We start from the raw sequence: 23,031 nt of genomic DNA on the forward strand, positions 1-23,031 counted from the left end.
GTCAACATGCCAACTTTTATTTTGGATGGGCTGGTCTTTGAGGAAATGAGTGATTTATGATTGTCTGATTTTTGATTTTTTGTATGCAAGCAAACCATTCCCTGATTGAGCACCCGCCCGGGTTTCTTTGAGTAGGAAATTGACCTAGCCACCGGGAAGAGTGAAACAAGCCACTGCTCTCTTGACTATTGGTGTTAGCTATTAACAAAAACCCTGGACAACAAAAAATTGGAAATAAGGAGTTATTAAATTTTTGTTTGAGCTTGTTAAACATATTGAGATGAACAAGCCCATCAAAAAACTTGCTGATAAAATTTTCAAGTGTGGTTTTATCTTGAAACATTTTATTTGATAGACGGTCAAGGTAGTTGAGTGCCTTGGAATTGATGGTCCAAGTATGTGAGAGTTAGTGATGACAAGGAAACTGGACAAACTCTTTTGTTGATGTGCTGGGTGGAGTATTGCTTGTTGGTAGTCTCCCCCTGCGCACTGCTCAACCAAGGCACATAAAGCAATTGAGGCAACCTTGTGAGATTCACACCAGAAAAGTTGTCTGGCAAGTTTTTCAAATCAAAGCCCCTGGTATCAGGCAGAAAAAAAAATGATGGTTAAATCTGATTAAGATTGCTATTCTGGGTGTGGGGCCGTGGGCTAATACAATTCAATGAAAAACAAACAAGCCATGAAACAGAGCTACAAAGTTTAATCTAGTTAAGAATCAAGATGCAATGCATCTGAGTGGTACAAGCTACAAAACAGACCAACAAGAATTTTTGTTTAGACATTTCGGATAAAATGGTCACCAGGGGGGAAAGTGTGGCACTCCCTGGAGAGTGCCAGACCGTATGTTCCTTTGGGAAGACTGTCTGATGTCAAATGTGTGAGAATTTGGGATTTAGGCTTCAAATATGTTGACCTTATGTTCAACTCAGGCTGATCTTTGATCCACTCCATGGTGAACATGTTGGTAATTGAGTTGAGGGTACCCCCACTTGATGCCTGGTACACCCTGGTATTCTACACTTAGTGGTGTGTTTCAGGAATCAATTTGAGACCCCCTCCACTCAATGAATGGTTTGTAAAGTCATTGAGTGGAGATTCCCTCCACTTGATGACTGTTGGACAACCATTGATTGGAGGTTGTGTCCACTCAATGACCATATCTAAATTACCAGCCACCAAGTGGAGACATCCTCCACTCGATGACTGGTTTTTAATGTCATTGAGTGGAGGGATTCTCCACTCGAGGACTGGTGTGTATACTGGCTGTTGAGTGGGGGGGTTCCTTACTTGGTGACTGGTTCTACTGGCCATTGAGTGGAGACACCCTACACTTGATCACAGTTCACTAGGCTGGGAAAATCCCAGAGCAGTGACCAGTACTGCATGTTGGTCATTGAGCCGGGCCTCTCCCAGCTTTAAGGACTGTATGTACTGTAGTCAGCGCGGGGAAAGTCCCGGCTTGATGGACAGTATGTACTGTCCATCCTCCTGCACTTTTCCAAGCTGAGTGGCCAGTGTAGGCTGCCTACCGCGCTCGGAAAGGCTGACTAGATGACCAGCATTTGCTGGTCATTGGGCCAGGGCTTCTCGCTGGATGACCAGTATCTACTAGTCATCGGATTTGAGCTCGGAGAGGCTGCAGATCAATGACCAGGGCATGATGCCTGTCAAGCGCGGCCTCTCTGAACTCGATGGCCAGTTTGTGTTGGCCATCCAGTCGGAGAAGCCCTGGTCCGATGACCAGCACCTATTGGTCATTGTTCTGGGCCTGTCTGAGCTTGGTGAGCAGTCTGTACTGTCCACCAACCTCGGAAAAGCCAAGCTGAATGAACAGTATTTAGTGTACTGTTCATTGAGTTGGGGCTTTCCCAGCTCAATGACCAGCAAACAAAGGTCATCGAGCCCGTGTAAACAAGCAACTCGCCAATGTCCACCCTGATGTTCGGCCAAACATGACAGTGGACATAGCGACAAAAAAAAAAACACGCTCCCCGGGGACACCGGGGGATACAGAGCTGATCCCTGTTGCCCCGCTGCCACCGTAGTTGACTTGTGCCCAGATTGAAACTCCTGGAACACAAGCTTTTTTGGTGATTTGCTACACATATGAACACCATTTTTGCCACTACAAAATGATGATGATTTTGATTGTTCTGGATACAGCAGGTCAAAAGAGCATCATTCTTATCTTACACCTGGTGCTAATAATTACCATGTGATAAGAGCAATCAACCCCATTTTGTTGCACAATGGCCACAGACATAATGGTAGGTGTGATGAAGGTATGCTACCTGGACGAAAAAATTGCCCAAAACAGTCAGGCAAAAGGTGTGAAGATGATCAATCTACAAGACAAACGATATGACCCTGCATGCTGAGATGTGTGTGGACATTTCAGAGTTGACTTTTCACCTCAGAGTTCAGACCAGCTATTGAAATCTTTCTCCTGCTGGTTCCAGGATCATCAAAATATTGATGCATCTATTGATATCCACCAATCTGCCCCCTTCCCTCTGTGAAGCTTAATAATTTTAACCTCTAGCTGCTGCATTTTTCAGTCAGATGGAGGTCAAGTGAAGGAAAATTGTGCAATGTGTATTCACATACAAAAGGTGCATGGACCCAAATGAACAGCTGACCGTATGGCAAACTTTAGCTTGCATAAGTGGACCATCACTTGGTAAACATTGTTGGTGAAAAGGCCTCTTTGATTGTTCACATTTCATATTACAGGGAGGGAAGACAGGTTACAGAGGTTTTCCCAGCTTTGACACTGTGTGATACTCAAAAAAGAGAAATTTAATTTTACATCACTTTCCTCCCAATTGATGAAGGGAACAGGCATAGCAGGAATATCCCACAAGGATTAATCTACCAGTTAACTGATTCTTTGTGGTTGCTATAATTTACAGCTATCTTTCATTATGTGATTTTATGTGGGTTTTGATTGAAAAAAAAATGAGCCCTGAAAAATCTTCCTTCTCACTTGGTCAAGGATATCTTTGAGCATCAGGATAGTTACATTCTTGGCAAAACATGTTGTGAATTGAAGCTCACATCCTGGATTTTGTTTGATATGAACCAAACAGAAAATTTCAACTAAGATATTTCCATGTGTTGGAATTGAGTTACAGATCATCCCGCAACCACTTCACCTACAGTTACACATCTTTTGGGAAGAAAATGAACAAAGAGTTGCGACTCACATCTAACTCACATCAGACCATTTGACTGACAGAATTACGGCCTGGCACTCTCCAGAGAGTGCCACACTTTCCCCCCTGGTGGGTATTAGGAAACTGTGGGTAGTGTTGATAAGATGCAGGGGAGAGATTAGGCTAGAAAGACGGAAAGAAAACCTTGCTATTGAGAAGCCAAATGCTTCTTGAACTTTGATATATTATCTTTTAGCTGTGCAAGGATTCCATTGCTTAGGCCTCATTGGCTCATACGCTCTTCAGTAATTATCTTAGACTTGAGATACTTTAGATGAGTGATGTTGTTTTGATCAAGGATCACAATCACTTCTTCACATTTTTCCGGACAAATCTCAACAAAGTTGATATAGTTGATAAGCAACTGTGTATCAATCTGCGGCTGCATGTGCACATTGTAAAAGAGCAAAAGAATGTTAGAATCATGTCAATATAGAGCCATGAATAACCATAATCTCACCGGTAGGTTACTCAATGGTTCTCCAGAAAGGTGAACCCGCTGGTATTCACTAGCGCTAAAATACCCCGGAGGGGTTCTCCCTTCCCAAAAGATCAAGCCCAAATTGAAACATTGGAAAGGTGGGAATTGGTATCCGTCGAGGCTAGCAAAATGAGAAATGGGGGGGGGGGGGGAGATTGAGCTGCCTGTTGAACATCCGGACAATTGACCCACATCCTGACAGGAGTGGTGCTGTGGCTGTTGACCATCCGGAAAATCAAGCCACAGCCTCACAGGAGTTACTGCTGTGGCCACGATGATCGTTGCAGGATCATGGCTTTTGAGGGAAGACGAAAGTGTGGAACCTAAAATTCATGTTTGATGATTTTGGGAAACCTTGCTGAAAATCAGTCCAAGCATCCATAAAAAAACAATAAGTCCCTCCAAGAGGGGGGCCTTAGGCCTCCCTGGGGAGGGACTTAGTTAAGTTAGTCGCCACTCGCACCCCAGTACCCGCTCTGCAGGTGTCTGATTTTAGTGAAATACGGGTACCTGGGTGCAAAGTGCCATCCCTAGTGTTGAGGATTAAAACAGTGTGCAATACTGACTGGAGTGGGAACCCGGTGAAATATTGTGTTTTGATATTTGCTTGGACTTCAAGAGCAAAGTTGTGTGTAGTTATGGGGTTATTGGACACAGCCCCAGTTTTAACTGCACCAATCTGCCATACACAGCCTACTGATGTCATTGGGGTGCGCTGTGGTTGGGTGCCAATACTCTACTGTGGTTGGCAGGCTGATCCCTCATCCTCCCCCCACCATCCACCATATCCACCTCCCAAACCTCCTCCCTCAACCAAGGTTGAAAGCTCTGCGCTGCAAAAAGCGCAGCGCAGCGTGAAGCACAGCGGTTTTGGTGGCCGCTGCTCTGCGCTGAAAGTAGCGGCCCTGCCCGCTGCGCTACCGCTTTTTGGGTCTGGCAAGAAGCAGAGACCCGCTACTTTCAGCAGTAGCACAGGAGAACCATTGCTGCGCTACCACTTTTTGAGCTGGCAGCGTAGCGCTCCCCCGCTGCCAGCCAAAAAAGAGCAGCACAGCTTTTTGGTGGCCGCTGCGCGGCACTGAAAGGAGAGGCCCCGCCTGCTGCGCTACCGCTTTCTGGGTCCGGGAAAAAGCGGGGCCCCACTATTTGCAGCAGTAGCGCAGAGGGACTGGCGCTGCGCTACCGCTTTTGGGGCTGACCACGCAGTGGTTCCCTGCTGCACTGCGCTAAAAGACCACTTTTTTGTAGTGCAGCGCAGCTTTTGAGCCTTGCCTCAACACCAACATTGACAATCTCAAAAAGGATGTTGCTGGCCTCAAAACCAATTTTTTTAGGATTGGGCCAAAGCACACTCTGTAATAGGAGTGTGCCAAAGTAAACTCCATAATAGGAGTGTGCCAAAGCACACTTTCTAATAGGAGTGTGCCAAAGCACACTTTGTAATATAATTGTGCCAAAGCACACTTTGTAATAGGAGTGTGCCAAAGCACACTTTGTAATAGGAGTGTGCCAAAGCACACTTTGTAATAGGAGTGTGCCAAAGCACACTCCATAATAGGAATGTGCCAAAGCACACTCTGTACTAGGAGTGTGCTCTGCATAAGAGGAGTGTGCCAAAGCACACTCAATAATAGGAGTGTGCCAAAACACACTTTGTAATAGGAGTGTGCCAAAGCACACTTTGTAATAGGAGTGTGCCAAAGCCAACGGTGGGTAGTTACGTTACGTTGCGTTATCTGCGCTATTTGCGTAACGTAACTACCTCCGTTATCCATCGCAACCCATTACGTTACGAGTAACGGGCCTTTTAAGCGCCATATGGTTAGCGTAACGGGTCTTTTTCCGACGCCGTTACGCCACGTTATCGCTTGGATAACGCGATAACGAGCCCTTAAGGGCTGTTTTGGCGCTGAAATCAGTGCATTATCTGGCGCGCCGCGGGCCCCGATAACGTAACGAGCAGAAAAAAATGGTGCAAGCAGTGGCGCGATAACGTAGCGCACCACCGTTACGAGTAACTGTAACGATAACGGCTTAAAAACCGTTACGTTACCGTTATTGGTAACGTAACTACCCACCGCTGCCAAAGCACACTCCGTAATAGGTTACATAGTGAAATCTTTATACTATCTAGCTTGTCTATTTGTTATCTGTGAAAACATTAGATAACATAATTTCTCCATAAATGAAGAAATGAATTATGTAAGACAAAGTAACCAAATTGAAAAAGATAGAAACAAAAAAGAAAATGTCCCGGGAAAACTGCAGTTATAACTATAGAAGAAATTCATGTTACCTATACCTTTTGTTAGAAAAACCGCGCAGGAGAGGAGAGGAATTAGCCAATGGGCGCCTGTGTAGAGGATTTGTGGGGGGAGCAGGAGAGGGCTGGGTACCTGTCAGAATTGGAGATGATGGATGGGGTGCAACTGGTCCTGCTGGTTTTTAGTGCAGGAGAGAAGTGTATGTAGCGGACCTGCAGCTTTGCTGGGGGAGCAAGAATTGCGTAAACTGACTGGTCAGATAACACTGCCCAACCAGTTTTGGGACACACTCTATCCAACAATTTCTGCAAAATTGCGGAAATTTTTGGACAAACTCTGTCTGACAGCAGCTTGGACAGCCTGGTACAATCAGTTAATTTTTGCAGTGGGGGGGGGGGGGGGGGCTGGAGAGGCTGGTGTTCCAGGAGGAGGAGGAGAAGCAACTGGTCCTGCCTGTCCTAGTGGCTATTTTTGGGCACCTCAATCCTCTTTTTTCCATAGGGCTGTTTGGGTTTTGTGGCTCTGCTTGAGCTGAAGGAATTGAACGTTTTGGGGGCAATGGCAAGGGTTGGAATTAGACAGCACCAAGTCCAGTTTGATGCGTAGGGGGCTTATTTACATCTCCTTGACAGCTTGCTCTCCTTTCACTCTGCAATCCCCTTGCAGAGCTTGGCAATCACTTTGCTGGTGTGCAGGTTGATAGTGTTGCGGGGGACATGATTCATGATCTCATTGGCGTGATTGGTTTATTTCAGTGTGTTTTGGGTATCCTTGTGATGGGTGGATGTGGAAGCAACACAGAAAATCATTAAGTTCCAACAGTTTCCCCCAAGTGACTGCTTGGGGAGTTGGGTCAGTTTAGAGTTCTGGTAGGGCACGTGAATGCCCCAACTCCCAAAGCACACTCCGTTCCATAGGAGTGTGCCAAAGCACACTCCGTTCCATAGGAGTGTGCCAAAGCACACTCCGTTCCATAGGAGTGTGCCAAAGCACACTCCGTTCCATAGGAGTGTGCCAAAGCACACTCCGTTCCATAGGAGTGTGCCAAAGCACACTCCGTTCCATAGGAGTGTGCCAAAGCACACTCCGTTCCATAGGAGTGTGCCAAAGCACACTCCGTTCCATAGGAGTGTGCCAAAGCACACTCCGTTCCATAGGAGTGTGCCAAAGCACACTCCGTTCCATAGGAGTGTGCCAAAGCACACTCCGTTCCATAGGAGTGTGCCAAAGCACACTCCGTTCCATAGGAGTGTGCCAAAGCACACTCCGTTCCATAGGAGTGTGCCAAAGCACACTCCGTTCCATAGGAGTGTGCCAAAGCACACTCCGTTCCATAGGAGTGTGCCAAAGCACACTCCGTTCCATAGGAGTGTGCCAAAGCACACTCCGTTCCATAGGAGTGTGCCAAAGCACACTCCGTTCCATAGGAGTGTGCCAAAGCACACTCCGTTCCATAGGAGTGTGCCAAAGCACACTCCGTTCCATAGGAGTGTGCCAAAGCACACTCCGTTCCATAGGAGTGTGCCAAAGCACACTCCGTTCCATAGGAGTGTGCCAAAGCACACTCCGTTCCATAGGAGTGTGCCAAAGCACACTCCGTTCCATAGGAGTGTGCCAAAGCACACTCCGTTCCATAGGAGTGTGCCAAAGCACACTCCGTTCCATAGGAGTGTGCCAAAGCACACTCCGTTCCATAGGAGTGTGCCAAAGCACACTCCGTTCCATAGGAGTGTGCCAAAGCACACTCCGTTCCATAGGAGTGTGCCAAAGCACACTCCGTTCCATAGGAGTGTGCCAAAGCACACTCCGTTCCATAGGAGTGTGCCAAAGCACACTCCGTTCCATAGGAGTGTGCCAAAGCACACTCCGTTCCATAGGAGTGTGCCAAAGCACACTCCGTTCCATAGGAGTGTGCCAAAGCACACTCCGTTCCATAGGAGTGTGCCAAAGCACACTCCGTTCCATAGGAGTGTGCCAAAGCACACTCCGTTCCATAGGAGTGTGCCAAAGCACACTCCGTTCCATAGGAGTGTGCCAAAGCACACTCCGTTCCATAGGAGTGTGCCAAAGCACACTCCGTTCTATAGGAGTGTGCCAAAGCACACTCCGTTCTATAGGAGTGTGCCAAAGCACACTCCGTTCTATAGGAGTGTGCCAAAGCACACTCCGTTCTATAGGAGTGTGCCAAAGCACACTCTGTTCTATAGGAGTGTGCCAAAGCACACTCCGTTCTATAGGAGTGTGCCAAATCACACTCCGTTCTATAGGAGTGTGCCAAAGCACACTCCGTTCTATAGGAGTGTGCCAAAGCACACTCTGTTCTATAGGAGTGTGCCAAAGCACACTCCGTTCTATAGGAGTGTGCCAAAGCACACTCTGTTCTATAGGAGTGTGTTACTCACCAGTGATTCACTAAACACCTTTACAACTTATGACTATACTCATAACAACCCTTACATATCAATAACAAACTCTTTATACAGTGTCTCAAACAAACTCATCTTGAGCATCCACTCCTATCACCTTATTAAAACTTGCCAAGCGGAGCTTGGGGGGTCTTGTAGCTGGTAGTATAGAATGGCAGAGCTTGCAACTCCTTGGACCTTCATCCCCTTATCCATTCAGCAAAAGGGTTTCACAACCACTTTTGAGTCTTACACCGGTGCTGCAAGGACCAAAGTTGGATTTTTTTTGGGCATGATCATTTCTGTTGCTCCTTCAGGAGGCTCCAAGAAATTGCATAGCAGCTTGACTTCAGAGTTTTATCCCTTTTTTCCTTTGGCTATTAGCCAAAGAAAATAATGCATTTTTCTTTGGCTAAAACTTAAAAGTCAAAGGACCTGGCTGGCGCTGGATGAGCTGGCATACATTGCATTGGTGTATCTGATAAAATGTATTGCTGTATCCAATACAAAGCAATACAATGTATTGTTGTATCTAGAAAAATAGCAATACATTGTATTGATGTATCCAATATGTACCAATACATAGCAATACAAGATATATTTGAATTGGATATGTATCCAATAAATACCAATACATATTAGATACATACTGATATGTATCCAATACAGTGTACTATACACCTTGCCAAGTTTTTTTTTAAAAAAACAGCCCTAACCCCTCACCCCTGACCCCCAAAAACCCGCCCCCTAACCCACAAATGGGGCATGGGGGCAGTGGGAATTGAACGGGCAACCTTGCTGTAAGGGGGAAACCACTAGGCTAACAAACATTGGCTGTGTTGCCCAGGTTTTGTGGCTAGGTTCCTATGAACTCAGCTCTGCCAGTGCTCCTTTGGCTTTTAGCAGAAGAATTATAGTGCCACAGGGGTGACTTTATCCCATTTATTCTGGTGTAATGTGGAGACCCGGAGGTTTCACAAGAAGATCACGACCGGATTACATCAGCAACCGTCAAGTACTTAGTTCGACACTCCCTGCCCCCCACCTAACTCAGCAGAGAGAAGCTAATCTTCTCTCCTGGGTTAGGTGAGCTCAATTTCCTTTTCATTATCATATCATTGATTATATATGGAGAGAGAAGCTTCTTCTCTCCTGGGTTAGACATTTAACACATCAGTGGTTTCCAGAAGTTTTGTGCCACTTAGGCTCTGAGCCAGAGCCCCTCGTCTGGCCAGTGAAGAGTCCCATCAAGGACTCTTACATGTAAGGTTGTACTTGTCACTCAAGCTGTGGCTTCACAAAATTCCGCAATACAAGCTTGAAGACTATATGCCCTCCTGAGCATGTGAAATGTGGAATTCCATTGGGCCGCAACATCATCAATCATCAATAAGTTTTTCCCTATCAAGCAAATAGTGATGTCTAGGAATGCAGCTTGTTTTTAGGGGAGCACTTGAAGAAGTTTTTGAGGCTGCTGAATCTGATACAAAAAACAACAATTTTGAATTCTATTGGATCTGGTTCATCATTGAGGATGATTGATAGTCCCTGCAGAACTTCAGCTGGTGGTTGGGAGAGAGATTTTATTCCTGCTTGCGTGGCAAGATTGATCACATGTGCCATACAACCAATCATACAATCTTGACCATTGAACTGAATTTGAGTTGATATATAGGAGCTCATTGTGCTGTTTTTTTTCACATTGTTGGCCGTGAGACATAAGACCTTATTGGTAATGTTGAAAGACTTCAGCACCTCTATTGAGTGCTTTCCTAGATTAACTCCAGCATGAGTTCCATCAACAATCCAAGCAGCTAAGACGATTGACCAAAGAGAAAAATTCTTGTCAATCCAGTGTGCTTTTACTCCTAGGATTGATTGGTTGCTAGGGACGTCTAAGTGTCGCCGACGCAGGTTAGGCTGATTTGGGACTTGATTCCGCGGAGCTGTTTGCAGAGGAATTTTTGTCCCTGTTGAAAGGTTAGCTGAATGAAAGAAGCCAATTTTTCTGCAGTACACATAAGATTTTTTTTTCCGGGTTGCAGAGTCAAAGGAGCTTGCAAAATTCCTTGTCTTCAATAACAATATAAGGAATGTTACAGTTGATGAAAAGCGGGCAACCGTGGCAGTCAAGGAGTCACGGTTGAGTTTTGTGATGTGACAAATAGAATGAGAATGACAATGCAAGTGGGAAAACAGACTCTGCAGTCTGTTTTCCTGCCTAAATATGGTCTCAAGGGCGAGGCGAGTGTCACAGATTGTAACCTAACAGGTTAGGTTACAACATTTTGTAGGTAATTTCCCTTTTTATCAAGAACTCTGTGATTGCGCCGGTATCCAATTTTCTTTAGTCTTGTTGACCTGACAAACGTTGAAAGACACATTTTTTCGAAGGAGACAATGGGCGTGGTGGTGCTGAGCTGGTCGGAGTTCGGGGGGTGTGGGCTTAGGTAGGCCTGCTGGCGCGGGGCCAGTTTGAGCCGGTCTGAGAGGGAGTCTGAGGTGGCCGAGAGCAGCTGGTGGACCAGCTTGGAGTCCGTCATTGTCTTGAGAGACTGGTGATGGTGGGGGTGATGGTGGTCGTGGTGGTTGTTGGCAGAGTTTGGATGGAATCGGAGATGGGGCAAATATGTAGTACAGGTGGGGGTGGCGGATCCAGAAAGCGAGCTCAGCACCAGGGCTGCCAACCTGAGCGCAACAGAAAGCAGAGGGAGCACACTCTTCAAGTTCAGTCAATCACATCGATGCTGGTGAATGAGAGGGAAGCAACATACCGCAATACATCCGGGCCAAGGCCTCTGGATTCTTTGCCATGTTCAAAACAGAGGAGGTGAATTGATCCACAGGGAGCGAGTGACCAATGAGACCCTCCATGTCTTTGAGCAGAACACGGCAAAAGTCTGCGAGTGGGTCAGGACTTGCAGCTGAGCACAAGGTGCTCTGCTGAAGAATCTGAGTAGGAAAGTTAAAGGAGATCAAGTTGATGAGTTGGACAATTCCCTTGGCATGAGGTCGAAGTGCAGCCAAGGTGGTGGAAAAAAAATGCTTGAAGATCCGCAACTCGTCATCCTTGTTTGCTCCCTTGTGCCACCGCCCCTTGCTCCTGATAGTCAGATCCTGCAAGAGCAGCTCCAAGTTGGGAGTGAATCAAAAAGGAACTAGTTCGGGGCATATGAGGTTCAAGCCTTGACCAAAACAGATGCCATAGTCAATGTGGATGACTTCGTATGTGCTGTCTGAAACAAGTATGTTTCCAGGATGCCGGTCTCCTACTCCAAAAAGATAGCCTAGGGCAGAATGGATGGCTGTTGTCTTGTTGAACATTCGCTTCTTGAGGTAGGGAGTTTGGATCCAACGATCAAGGAGATTTCTTCGGATGAACTGGTTGGGCTCACTTGGGTATGTATGAAGAGAAGGAGCTTGTGTTTCAGGGTTTGTATGAAGAGAAAAAGCTTGATTTCGGTCAAAAGAAATGAAGCCAGCAATAAACTTTCTGAGATTTGAGCATCCAGGAATATGCTGAACAATGCCAAAGTTGGAAAACATTGGCACAACTGCGTAGGTTGAGATGGTAAAGTCCATCTCTTTGGCGTCTGGATGTTTGGAAAATAACATGTTGCTATATGTATCCAACTGCACAATCAGAGCATCTTGCCGGAGGTCCTCTGGCTTTAATATTTGTTGATAAACATTGTCATCTGATCCAATCAGTTTAATGAGAAATGGGTTGCTGTTTCCAGATAGTTTGGTAGTGCAAGCTTGATCAATATGTTTGATGACTACTGAATGGTTTTTTGTGGTGTTTTTAGTTAAAATTGGGAAGTTGGAGCTTTGCATCTTTTCATATATGTTGATCACCTGCTGTTGATTATTCGAAAAAAAAGCTTGATATAGTTTGTCGTAGGTATGGAAGAGTATTATCAATAGATTCAGAAGTTCAGAATGGTTGCCAATACATTTTTTCAGCTGGTCTGGAATATGTTGGTCAATAGAGCCAAGGGATAGAAACAGATGGGCAAGATGGGTGAGCGTTTGAAGGGGAGCATCATTGATAATACTTCTGAAGGTGTTGATGATTGAAGGAGAGCAATCTGGCAGGAATATGAATCAACAGAGTTGTGGGAAGATGAAAGCAAGGTGATGACTGGGAATCTCTTTAGAAACTGAATGTATACTTGTGATTTCATAGCCGAAAACATTGAAGATTAGTTGAGCATACTCTTCATCTTGTGCACAATAATTTGTAGCCATTTGGTAGAGTTAGAGTTTGAGGGAGTACAGCTGGTGTAAAAGGGGACAATAGAACCTAATAGAACCCAAAAACCCCGTCAAAAAACTTATCAGAACAAAAAAAAACAAAAAAAAAACAATTCCTCTGTAGGATTGGCGAGAAAATGTTCAAGGTCAGTAAGTTGAAACTTTCAAGTTATTTGGCACACTCCGTTCCATAGGAGTGTGCCAAAGCACACTCCGTTCTATAGGAGTGTGCCAAAGCACACTCCGTTCTATAGGAGTGTGCCAAAGCACACTCTGTTCTATAGGAGTGTGCCAAAGCACACTCCGTTCTATAGGAGTGTGCCAAAGCACACTCCGTTCTATAGGAGTGTGCCAAAGCACACTCCGTTCTATAGGAGTGTGCCAAAGCACACTCCGTTCTATAGGAGTGTGCCAAAGCACACTCTGTTCTATAGGAGTGTGCCAAAGCACACTCTGTTCTATAGGAGTGTGCCAAAGCACACTCCGTTCTATAGGAGTGTGCCAAAGCACACTCCGTTCTATAGGAGTGTGCCAAAGCACACTCTGTTCTATAGGAGTGTGCCAAAGCACACCCCGTTCTATAGGAGTGTGCCAAAGCACACCCCGTTCTATAGGAGTGTGCCAAAGCACACCCCGTTCTATAGGAGTGTGCCAAAGCACACCCCGTTCTATAGGAGTGTGCCAAAGCACACCCCGTTCTATAGGAGTGTGGGGTACCATCACAAGTCAGGGTGTGGGTCAAAAAATAGTGCCAAAACCCAAACCAAAATTTAGCGCGGCGCAGATTTGAAAATATGCTGCCCAAACCCAACCCAATGTCATACTTTTTTGGGTTGGTTTGGTTTGGGTCTTGGGTCAACCCGACCTATTAGGCGCAAAAAACCCCCAACTTGACTGTTGGAGGCGCCGTTTTTGGGTCACAGGCTGACCCAATTAGGAAATAGGCTGCACAAACCCAACCCAAAGATTTTACAAGTTGGGTTCGGTTGGGTTTGGGTCATGCCATTTTCTTTAAGAACATGCCCAAACCCGACACATTTACACCCTGACTATGGCCCTCCATTGATAAAAATTAAACACCTATGGGCTGAACCACCAACCCAGCTATATTACTCAGAGCCTGTGGGCCGACCCAAGACCAACCCAGCCCAGCCTGAATACTGCTTTCTGGGCCATGGGTAGGGAAGAGCTTTGGCTCAGTTCAACCTGGCCGGGCCCAGCCCGCCTCCTTTCCACTTGGGCTGGGTCCAGACAGCTGTTTTTGGCAAGCAGGGCCCACTTGCAACCTGAGTCAAACCCGGAGGTAAGGTTTCAATCCAGACCCCAATGATCCGGCAATCCCCAACTGGATACCGGGCCAGATTGGGTCATGGGATGGGTCCAAACATACCCGGTATCCATTTGGGTATCTCTGTATAGGAGAGGGGCAGATGAGAGGCATTGAGTGCCTTAAATCCTCTGCTACTAGTCATTTTGACCTCTGCTGCAGCATGGCAGAGGAAACTCTCAAATTAGAGGACTTTTCTTTTATTTTTTTTAGCAAACACAACTGATAGACAAAAGAAAAAAAAAAAACACAATGTTGGTAATTTGATCTTATTGAAATCAATGATAGCTTCAGCTAGCCAGTCGTTTAGGCTGATCAGGGACTCAAGGGTTTTGACTTTCATCCAATTTTATGTGTAGTCCCGGGATGTATTGACTGGCAAGGAAGCTCTCTCAGTTGGAGCAATGGATGCAGGTAACATATGTTTTTGCCATTTTTGCAAGGGTTTTAAACTGTTTGGAGTATTTTTTCCAGAAGATTAGAGGATCACAAGATTCCTCTTCACATTCGGAGCTCAGATAGTAATCAACCTCTTTATCCAGCAACAACATCTTTTGTTTCTGTTTTTTGAAAAGCCTAGACTTCAAAGTGTTCTTAGGGGATGTCTTGGAAGGTTTGTCTGCTGTTATTCATGAATTTCTTGGTTTTGCTCCAAAATTCATCAATAATACATTTCCTGCTGTGAGTTATCATTGCAAGGACTTCTGGAGAAAGGATGTCCATCTTGATGTGTGGGTCAAGCAAATTTTAGCATAGATAAACAGTTTTGTTGATTGCTGAATTGAAATACCCCTTCAGCTTGTCAAGCATATCTTGTGCGGCAGGAATCATTCCCTGAGCACCGTATTTCTTAGAAGCCCATACATTAGGAAAATTTTGACAAGTACAATGATTATTAATACTGATACAAGGGTAGACAAGATTGAAGAGAGTCATACCTCTGTAAGCTTTTCCATCAAACAAATGTATACCGGTGTGGTATAGGATTGATTGGTTGCTAGGGACGTCCAAGTTTTGCCAACGCAGGTTAGGCTGATTTGGGACTTGATTCCGCGGAGCTGTTTGCAGAGGAATTTTTGTCCCTGTTGAAAGGTTAGCTGAATGAAAGAAGCCAATGTGTCTGCAGTACACATAAGATCAAACAAATGTATACTGGTGTGGTATAGGATTGATTGGTTGCTAGGGACGTCCAAGTGTTGCTGACGCAGGTTAGGCTGATTTGGGACTTGATTCCGCGGAGCTGTTTGCAGAGGAATTTTTGTCCCTGTTGAAAGGTTAGCTGAATGAAAGAAGCCAATGTGTCTGCAGTACACATAAGATTTTTTTTCCGGGTTGCAGAGTCAAAGGAGCTTGCAAAATTCCTTGTCTTCAATAACAATATAAGGAATGTTACAGTTGATGAAAAGCAGGCAACCGTGGCAGTCAAGGAGTCACGGTTGAGTTTTGTGATGTGACAAATAGAATGAGAATGACAATGCAAGTGGGAAAACAGACTCTGCAGTCTGTTTTCCTCTAAATATGGTCTCAAGGGCGAGGCAAGTGTCACAGATTGTAACCTAACAGGTTAGGTTACAACATTTTGTTGGTAATTTCCCTTTTTATCAAGAACTCTGTGATTGCGCTGGTATCCAATTTTCTTTAATCTTGTTGACCTGGCAAACATTGAAATACACATTTTTTGTGGTTGTTGTCTTGAAATATTGCCAAACCCAGCTTTCCTTACTGGAAGCTTTGGGTTCAGCATCAACTGGCCGTGTTGGTGGTTTGTTTTCCGAGGCTGAATCAATCAATGGGTGCAGCGTCACTAGCGGCGCGTTTTGGGGCCATTTCTGGGTCGTGGAAGCGATGGTTGAGCGTTAATTCACCCAGAAGAGCTCAGATTCCCACCAAACACACTTGAGCCTCGAAAGCACATTTTTTGGTGATATCCGCCGGGTACCCGCTGTCAGGTCCGGACACGCCGGGCTCAGATCTCGGGAAGGCAATACCCGAACCCGGGGCACCGGATCGGAACCTTATCCGGAGGATTCGCTGACGATCCGTATAAGAAAAAATGTCGGACAAGCTCCACCCAAGCCCGATGCGCCGGGTAGCATGGCTATTCTGATCATGCTTGAGTGAGACAATTGTCAAGGTTCAGAGTTGGTTTTCAAAAATTCCAAAGCTTCTAAATAGATTCAGCTTTGCACTGAAAAGTTCAAAATGTCGGACACGCTCTACCCGGGCCGGATGCGCCGACCGATCGGTGAACCGGTCTCCCCGGGGTTTACCACTACATATGTGTCTTTAATTTTTCAAATTTTTGAGAAAACCCAGCCAGCAACCATCCAAACGGCAACATGCTACCACCCACCACCAACCAGACCCCACTCAGAACGGCGACGACAGCAACAGCAACAACTCCAAAACAGCCATCAAACTCACTCATCAACTTGCTCGTCTCCATCATCATCAACCTACTCAGATCGGACCTCATCCAATCAGCACTCTTCTTCTCCGAAAGACTCCATGCACTCATCCCATCCTCAGAGCTAGCAACCTGGCTACTCTCACTCTGTCTTCTCAGGGCCAAGGACTACCAGGCAACGGTCCACCTCCTCAGGAACGCGCCCATCTTCATCCCGAACCTACCCCCCACAGCCTCAAATCATCAACAGCAACAACACCCACAACAGTCAAACTCAGGGAATCAGAAGGGGAAAGGGAAGCTACTCGATGAAGACCCATTCAACTTCCACAGCTCACCCGCCCCAGCCCCCAAGAAACAGGACAACTCGATCTTTGATCAGTCACCAAAAGGCACTCAGCGCCCTGCCAATCTGGCTAGTACCCGATGTGCACTCGTTTACTCCAAAGCGTGTAGCCTCATCGATCGACCTAAGGAAGGCCTGGAAGTGTACTTGCAAGCAATAGACGAATTCGGAATGTCCTCTGCTGAAGAAGGTTTGTCAAAATCCAAAATATCTACAACAAAACAGAAAGACGAAGCAATGACGTTAACCTAGGACGTTTGTCTTTACGCCAGTTTCAATGCTCAACTCCACTTTCAACTCTGACCAGTCTACATCCTCCGCTTACACCCACCTGGCCACGCTGTCATACCAGTCGCATGAATACGAGAAAGCCAACCGGTTCTATCGAAAGGCACTCGAGGCCACCTCCGATGGCCATCTCTGCTGGGAAGCATTCGAAGGATTGTGCCAGACGGTTTCGGCTGAGGAGGATGTCGATCCCGAGGAGATCTTCTGTGTCAAAGATTTCGAACACTTTCTACCCGGATACATGGAACTAGACGACCAATACATCATCTGCACCTCGAAAGCCTCCACAAATACCCGACAGCCAAGCAGTCTTCCGATCATCTCCAATGCTCCCATCAAACCCAAACCACCCCCTCTGGCCCCCAAGGACGCCTTCCGAATCATGGGCAACAACGGCCTCTACCGCCACAAACAGATGTTGATCGACAACTCATTTGGCGAGAGCAGTCGGAACAGCAGCTTTGCCGTCAACTCTTTCGATCGCCCGTGCTATGCTCCCAAACAGCCCATCCTGCCGCCCAACCAACGTGCTCCTCAGCCCAAGTCGAACCATACCAAGATGGAACTCCCTTCAACACCCAACCTGAATCACGGCAGCCCCCTCCCGCCTAGGTCCTTCAACTTCGCCCTCGGAGAACCACCCCGGCACCGCTCGGATTCGGTCTACAATCCCGTGCCAATCTCCTCGACACCAAACTTGCGACACGGCTTCGAGCATAATCATCTGAGCTCTGCCAACCATCCACCTCCGATGCCTGCGCCCTCGCCCCTATCATTCACTGGTAACCCTTACGCGAAAAGTCCGTGCGACTATCCGTCTCCGTTACCGGCAATGGATCAGCAGGGCCGAGGACTGGTGAGCGTCAAACGAACGCGCTCCCAGACCCAGTCCCAAGATCTATCCCGCAGCTCGACCAGTGCACCCACTTCGACGGCAACGTCGAGTGAGATTCATTTGACTAATACCCAAAGCGATGGGAGCTCGAAGGTGAACTCCCAACCAACAACATCAACAACGGCGACGGCGACGACGGCAACGACCCAACCTCAGACGCCTAAGCTGGCCAACGGAAGACTGCTGTCGAGACGCGAAATGATCGACAGTGGCCGGCTGCTCAAGGTGGCCGGCCTTCGCGAAACCAAGCGGGTGAAAAGCGGTACTAACTTGGTGCATCCGGACCGTCAATCGACTCCCAGCGTCGCGTCCGATCGGCCCCCGTCATCCTTCCCGCCCCACACCTCCTCATCCTTCAACCCCGCAGCTCCCCTCGCCTCGCGCTTCAGACGCGACAAAATTGAGGCGATCAATTGGGTCAAAGACCTCCTCTTCAAACTCGCCGCCGCCCAGCTCGCCCTCGCCCGTTTCAAATCTCAGGACGCTCTCGATTCTCTGGCCGCTCTCCCTACTGAACAGAAACGCAGCTGGAGAATCTACTGTCTCATTGGTCGAGCCAGGTTCGAAATGCTGGACTACAAATCGGTGAGCATTCAAATTCTTCAACCACTTTATTGTGCAGAAGCTGATTATTAGTGATCAATGTGTTTTATAGGCTGAAATTGCGTTCCGAAAAGCCCGAGAATGTTTCCCTCACCTGGTCACTCACATGGACATCTACTCGACCTTGCTCTGGCACTTACGCAAGACAACGACGCTCTCGTATCTATCGCAGGAGCTCCAGCTGATCAATCCGGGAGCATCGGAGACGTGGATTGCGACGGGGAACTTATTCAGTCGGCTGGACGACCACCCGAACGCGCTGAAATGTTTCCAACGATCGACGCAACTATCGCGGACGGAGTCCTATGGATACACGTTATCGGGGCACGAGAGTCTGATGCTCTCCGAATACTCGCGCAGCCTAGTCTTTTTCCGCGAGTCGATCCGCAGGAACTCGCGCAGCAACTACAATGCGTTTTTCGGCTTGGGCGAGTGTTTCTTCAAGCAAGATCGCTTCAGACTCGCCCTCTTCTTCTTCAACCATGCCCGCGTTATCAACCCCCATAACCCCCTCATCCTCGCTGGCGTCGCGAAGGTCTATCAGGCCGTCGGCAACCTTAACCTGGCCCTTAACGTCTTCAACCTCGCTATCGATCATGGCCATTCCTCCGTCGCTAGTGTCCGTTTCTCTCGCGCCAAGATCCTATTCGAACTAGGCCACCTAGAAGTACGTGCCCTCTCCCCTCTCCCACCTCCTGCCACGACTTATTTTTTTTATTTTTATTTTTGCTTGGTGGAAACCAAAGGACGCGAAAGAAGATCTCATCAAGTTGATCGACCTTGTCCCGACCGAATTCAATGTCCGCTTCCTGCTAGGCAAGATCTACGGGCGCCTGAAGAACCATCGTGAGGCCATAAAACACCTCACCTATGCTGTCGACCTCGAGCCTAAGGCCGTCGCCGTCGTCAAGAAAATCATCAGCGATTTCAAGTCTACGTCTTTCGATCAGTCGGGCTCCGGCGGCCATTAACCCGGCCACAACCTCGTCGTTCCCCCCCCCCCCCCCCCCCCTCCCCCCGGCTCGTGGGAGTCTTCCTTTTTCTTCGTGTGTGTGTGTTTGTTGGAGTTCTTGGCTTAGTTTCTTTTGTGTTTTCAGTGGTTACTCACATTATCTGCGTGCAAATTTTGTGTACTAGAACAAACATGCCTGCAATTACATACAAAGACCACGGCAATATAGATTTATATATAATTATCTATTCACTATCTTGTCACATGATTATTTCATTAGTATATTTTTTTTAAAAAACATTGCATTTGTTGAGTTCGGTTACTTTCTTCCTCTGGGAACTATGTACTTGTGGACACGGCAAATCATCCAAAGAAGTAGTCTCTTTCGATGTCTTTGGGTGTGGAATGGTGATGTTGTTGCCCAAAGATCGACGATCAGTTGCCCAATTGAGACTTTTTAGCATCCTTGATTTAAAGTAACTTAACCAAGTACCTCCCTCCTAATCGCAGAGTGGTAAAACACATTGTGCCAACCGGAGGAAGCTTACAGGGCCCAGGCTATATGGACCCCGCGGTCTGATAGAATACAGGATTTTGCACAACCACTTTATGAAAATTGGCTCTGCTAAAACAAGTTGAATGCCATTTTCCTAATCCTCTCAGGTCGTGGGGTTGACTTGCACATAATTCCCTCCTTTGGAGGGTCCCTGTATTGAGGTACTCAGTTGTTCAGCTTGCCTGACAGAGAGATCAGGTGCCAAATTTCTAATGGTTTGTTTCTTATTTAATGACTTGTGTGATATAACACCTACAGTTATGATTTGTCCACAAGGGGCCTCAACTACAAGAGCTGAGGATGTGAAATGGAAAGGGGTGCATCACCTTGGAAATTGGTGATGAATTCCCTTGGGGTTTTCAGTTTTTTTTTTTTTTTTGCAAGTGTTGCAGTCTACTTGTCCAGAATTTGGAGTGTTGCAGTATATACATAGAAAATCATTAGACATGCATATGCAATAGGGGGGTTCATGATTGAATTTTATAAAACTTTGGAGTTCAATTTATGGCCTTTATGACCAGAATTATAAGATTTGGCAAGATGCATTGCAAAGCAGCAGGTTATACTGATCAATCAGTGCAAAGTATCATTTGTTTTTAAAAAAATGTTCATAAACACCTTAAAAGTTATCCTAAAGTTTTGTCCAGGGGTTCACAATTGAAATTTACAGAGCTTTGGAGGTAAATATAAGGCCTTTATGGTCAAAGCTTTGAATTTTTGCCAAGCTGTACATGAGTCATGACGGTGTGGTGCTGACAATGGTGGCTGTTGCAATGTGTTATATTTGGGCCAAAGTCTGTAATTAGGGTGTTCAAAGTTGTCTTGCATAAAATCATAAAATTCTAAGCTGAAAAAAATGTGTTCCACCCAAGCACTCAAATTAGAGCAATATTTCTACAATGGTGCATATAAAATCATCACTTGAAAGTTTTATGATTTTATGTATTGAAAATTTTATGATTTCAACTTTGAACACCATAAATGCATGGGCTAATTTGGCAGTTATATAAACCAAATTGTCATTTCTATCAAAAAAAAACTATGCACTACAAAAAAAAACTCAAGAAACTGGTGTCAGTTGACATGCAGTTACCATGCTAGTACTTTGATTAGTACGGTACTTCCAGCCTAGCTCAGCATGGCCAGGTGCTAATCCACACAGTGCTCAATTTTGAGCACTGTGCCTCCAGGTGTCCTCAGACACTCAGCCTTGAAAATGGACTGCACAAGTCCATGGTGCAACCTCAGGGACGCCTCCCTCCCAGCAGAGAGGCCATCCACTTTGACTGGGTACAAGCGCGTCGACCAGGAGCAACCCCTCCCAGTCAAATCTGGTCATCAAGTGGGTCTCAGTCCACTCAATGACCGGCACAGTCCGGTCATCAAGAGGGTACACAACCCACTCAATGACTGGCACACACAGGCAATGCTGCAACCAATCTAATATATGTATTGGTATTTATCTGTATTGGATTGGTTTTGGTCCCAATACATTGTATCAGTATTGTATTGGTTGGCTGATCCAATCCAATACGGTGTATCAGGTTGCCAATACAATCCAATACGGTCCAATACATGTGTATTGGGTTGCCAATACAGTCCCATATTCTATGTATTGGGGAGATCTACACTGTATTTTTTGTTTCAATATGATACAGTGTATTGTATCTCTTTTTCAATACAATACATGGTTTCAACTTTTTATGCATCCAAAAAACAATATGATACGCTGTATTGGCCAATACCCGGATTGTTTCACTGTTGACACAGGTCATCAACCGGCACATCCGGTCATTGAGAGGGTACACAACCCACTTGATGACTGGCACAACAGTCATTGAGTGGGTACACAACCCTCTCAATGCCTGCACACACCAGTCATTGAGGGTTTGTGTACCCTCTCAATGACTTTTGTGCCAGTCATCAAGTGAGTTCTGTACCCTCTCAATGACCAGATGTGCTGGTCATTGAGTGGGTTGTGTACCCTCTCAATGACCAGACTGTGCCGGTCATCAAGTGGGTTGTGTACCTCTTGATGACTGGCTTGTGCCAGTCATAAAGGGGGTTGTGTACATAACCAATCAATGGCTGGATGGTGTTGTTGACCGGGAAGGATTCCTCCTGATCAAGAGGTGGATGTTGTTGACCGGGAGGTACTTCCCCCGGCCATCTGTTGTATGTTGCTGTCTGCTCCTGGTCAACATGGTTTCCCATTGTTGACCAGGAGCTTCTTCCTAGTCAACACTGAGGGGGAGGCATTCCACCCGGTCAACAAGGGTGTGGTCTTGTTGACCGGGCAGGAGGGGCTGATGCTGGCTGAAAAGCCCAGGTTGGCAAACCATGGATCTCCTGAGCATTTGCCTCAGAGACCATGGATCCCAGCTGAGTAATTGCCTCCAAGCTCAGTCTTGTCTAGTGCACTGTGCACTAGAATGATGTTGAGCAAATTCCAAATATTCCAGGCTGTTCCAGCCTGGGATTCATTTGTATGAACCTGGTTCCAATTGAGTATTGACTCAAGTATGCTGCATGTCAACTGGCAGTGGTTTCTTGAGTTTTTTTTTTTCATACTGATGGTGTTCAAAGTTGATTTATGCATGTATAAATCATAAATTCATAAAACTTTCTTTGCAGGGGAGCAAACAAGTTTGGTTATGTAATCCCACTGAAACAGTTTTATGAGTTTACGAGTTATGCATAAATCAACTTTGAGCACCATTGAATGTTCAATTGTTATAATGTGTTACAGGCTGTATTGTCAAAAAACAGCCTGTAACCGCTGTTATCACGGGTATTTTTAAGCCCTCCAGGTTATTGTTATCTCTTGTCTGCAAACTCGATAACTTATTTTCTGTTATTATACGATTGTTTTTCAAAAGAGCAACTGGAAGGTATTTCCTGGATAAGTATCACTCAAAGGAAAAGTGACAATGTCTATGGATCAGGATGTCGGATGATTGGGTTCAAGAGTTGACCGCACGACAAAAGGCTCGGCCCTTCCTGAAACAAGCGAGTTATACAGGCTTTCTGCG

At 46.2% G+C, this 23,031-nt stretch overlaps 3 protein-coding genes across 3 annotated transcripts; 1 reads left to right on the top strand and 2 right to left on the bottom strand.

Moving 5' to 3' along the window:
* Nucleotides 1–6,607: 6,607 nt before the first annotated feature.
* On the bottom strand, nt 6,608–10,911 carry PtA15_7A250 (uncharacterized protein; the record flags this gene model as incomplete). Its single annotated transcript, XM_053170838.1, has 3 exons — nt 6,608–6,691; nt 9,301–9,315; nt 10,768–10,911. 3 exons carry the CDS (start codon nt 10,909–10,911, stop codon nt 6,608–6,610), a joined length of 243 nt encoding a protein of 80 aa, XP_053022079.1.
* A 193-nt stretch (nt 10,912–11,104) lies between these two features.
* On the bottom strand, nt 11,105–11,983 carry PtA15_7A251 (uncharacterized protein; the record flags this gene model as incomplete). The annotated part of the gene is made up of 2 exons (XM_053170839.1): nt 11,105–11,464; nt 11,528–11,983. The coding sequence occupies 2 exons, from the start codon at nt 11,981–11,983 to the stop codon at nt 11,105–11,107; spliced, it is 816 nt and encodes a 271-aa protein (XP_053022080.1).
* Nucleotides 11,984–16,154: 4,171 nt separating this feature from the next.
* PtA15_7A252 (uncharacterized protein) lies at nt 16,155–19,462 on the top strand (the record flags this gene model as incomplete). Its single annotated transcript, XM_053170840.1, has 5 exons — nt 16,155–16,197; nt 16,341–16,895; nt 16,978–18,473; nt 18,544–19,158; nt 19,238–19,462. 5 exons carry the CDS (start codon nt 16,155–16,157, stop codon nt 19,460–19,462), a joined length of 2,934 nt encoding a protein of 977 aa, XP_053022081.1.
* Nucleotides 19,463–23,031: the final 3,569 nt, after the last annotated feature.

Source organism: Puccinia triticina, chromosome 7A, assembly GCF_026914185.1.
Source record: "Puccinia triticina chromosome 7A, complete sequence".
Taxonomy (NCBI): Eukaryota; Fungi; Basidiomycota; class Pucciniomycetes; order Pucciniales; family Pucciniaceae; genus Puccinia; species Puccinia triticina.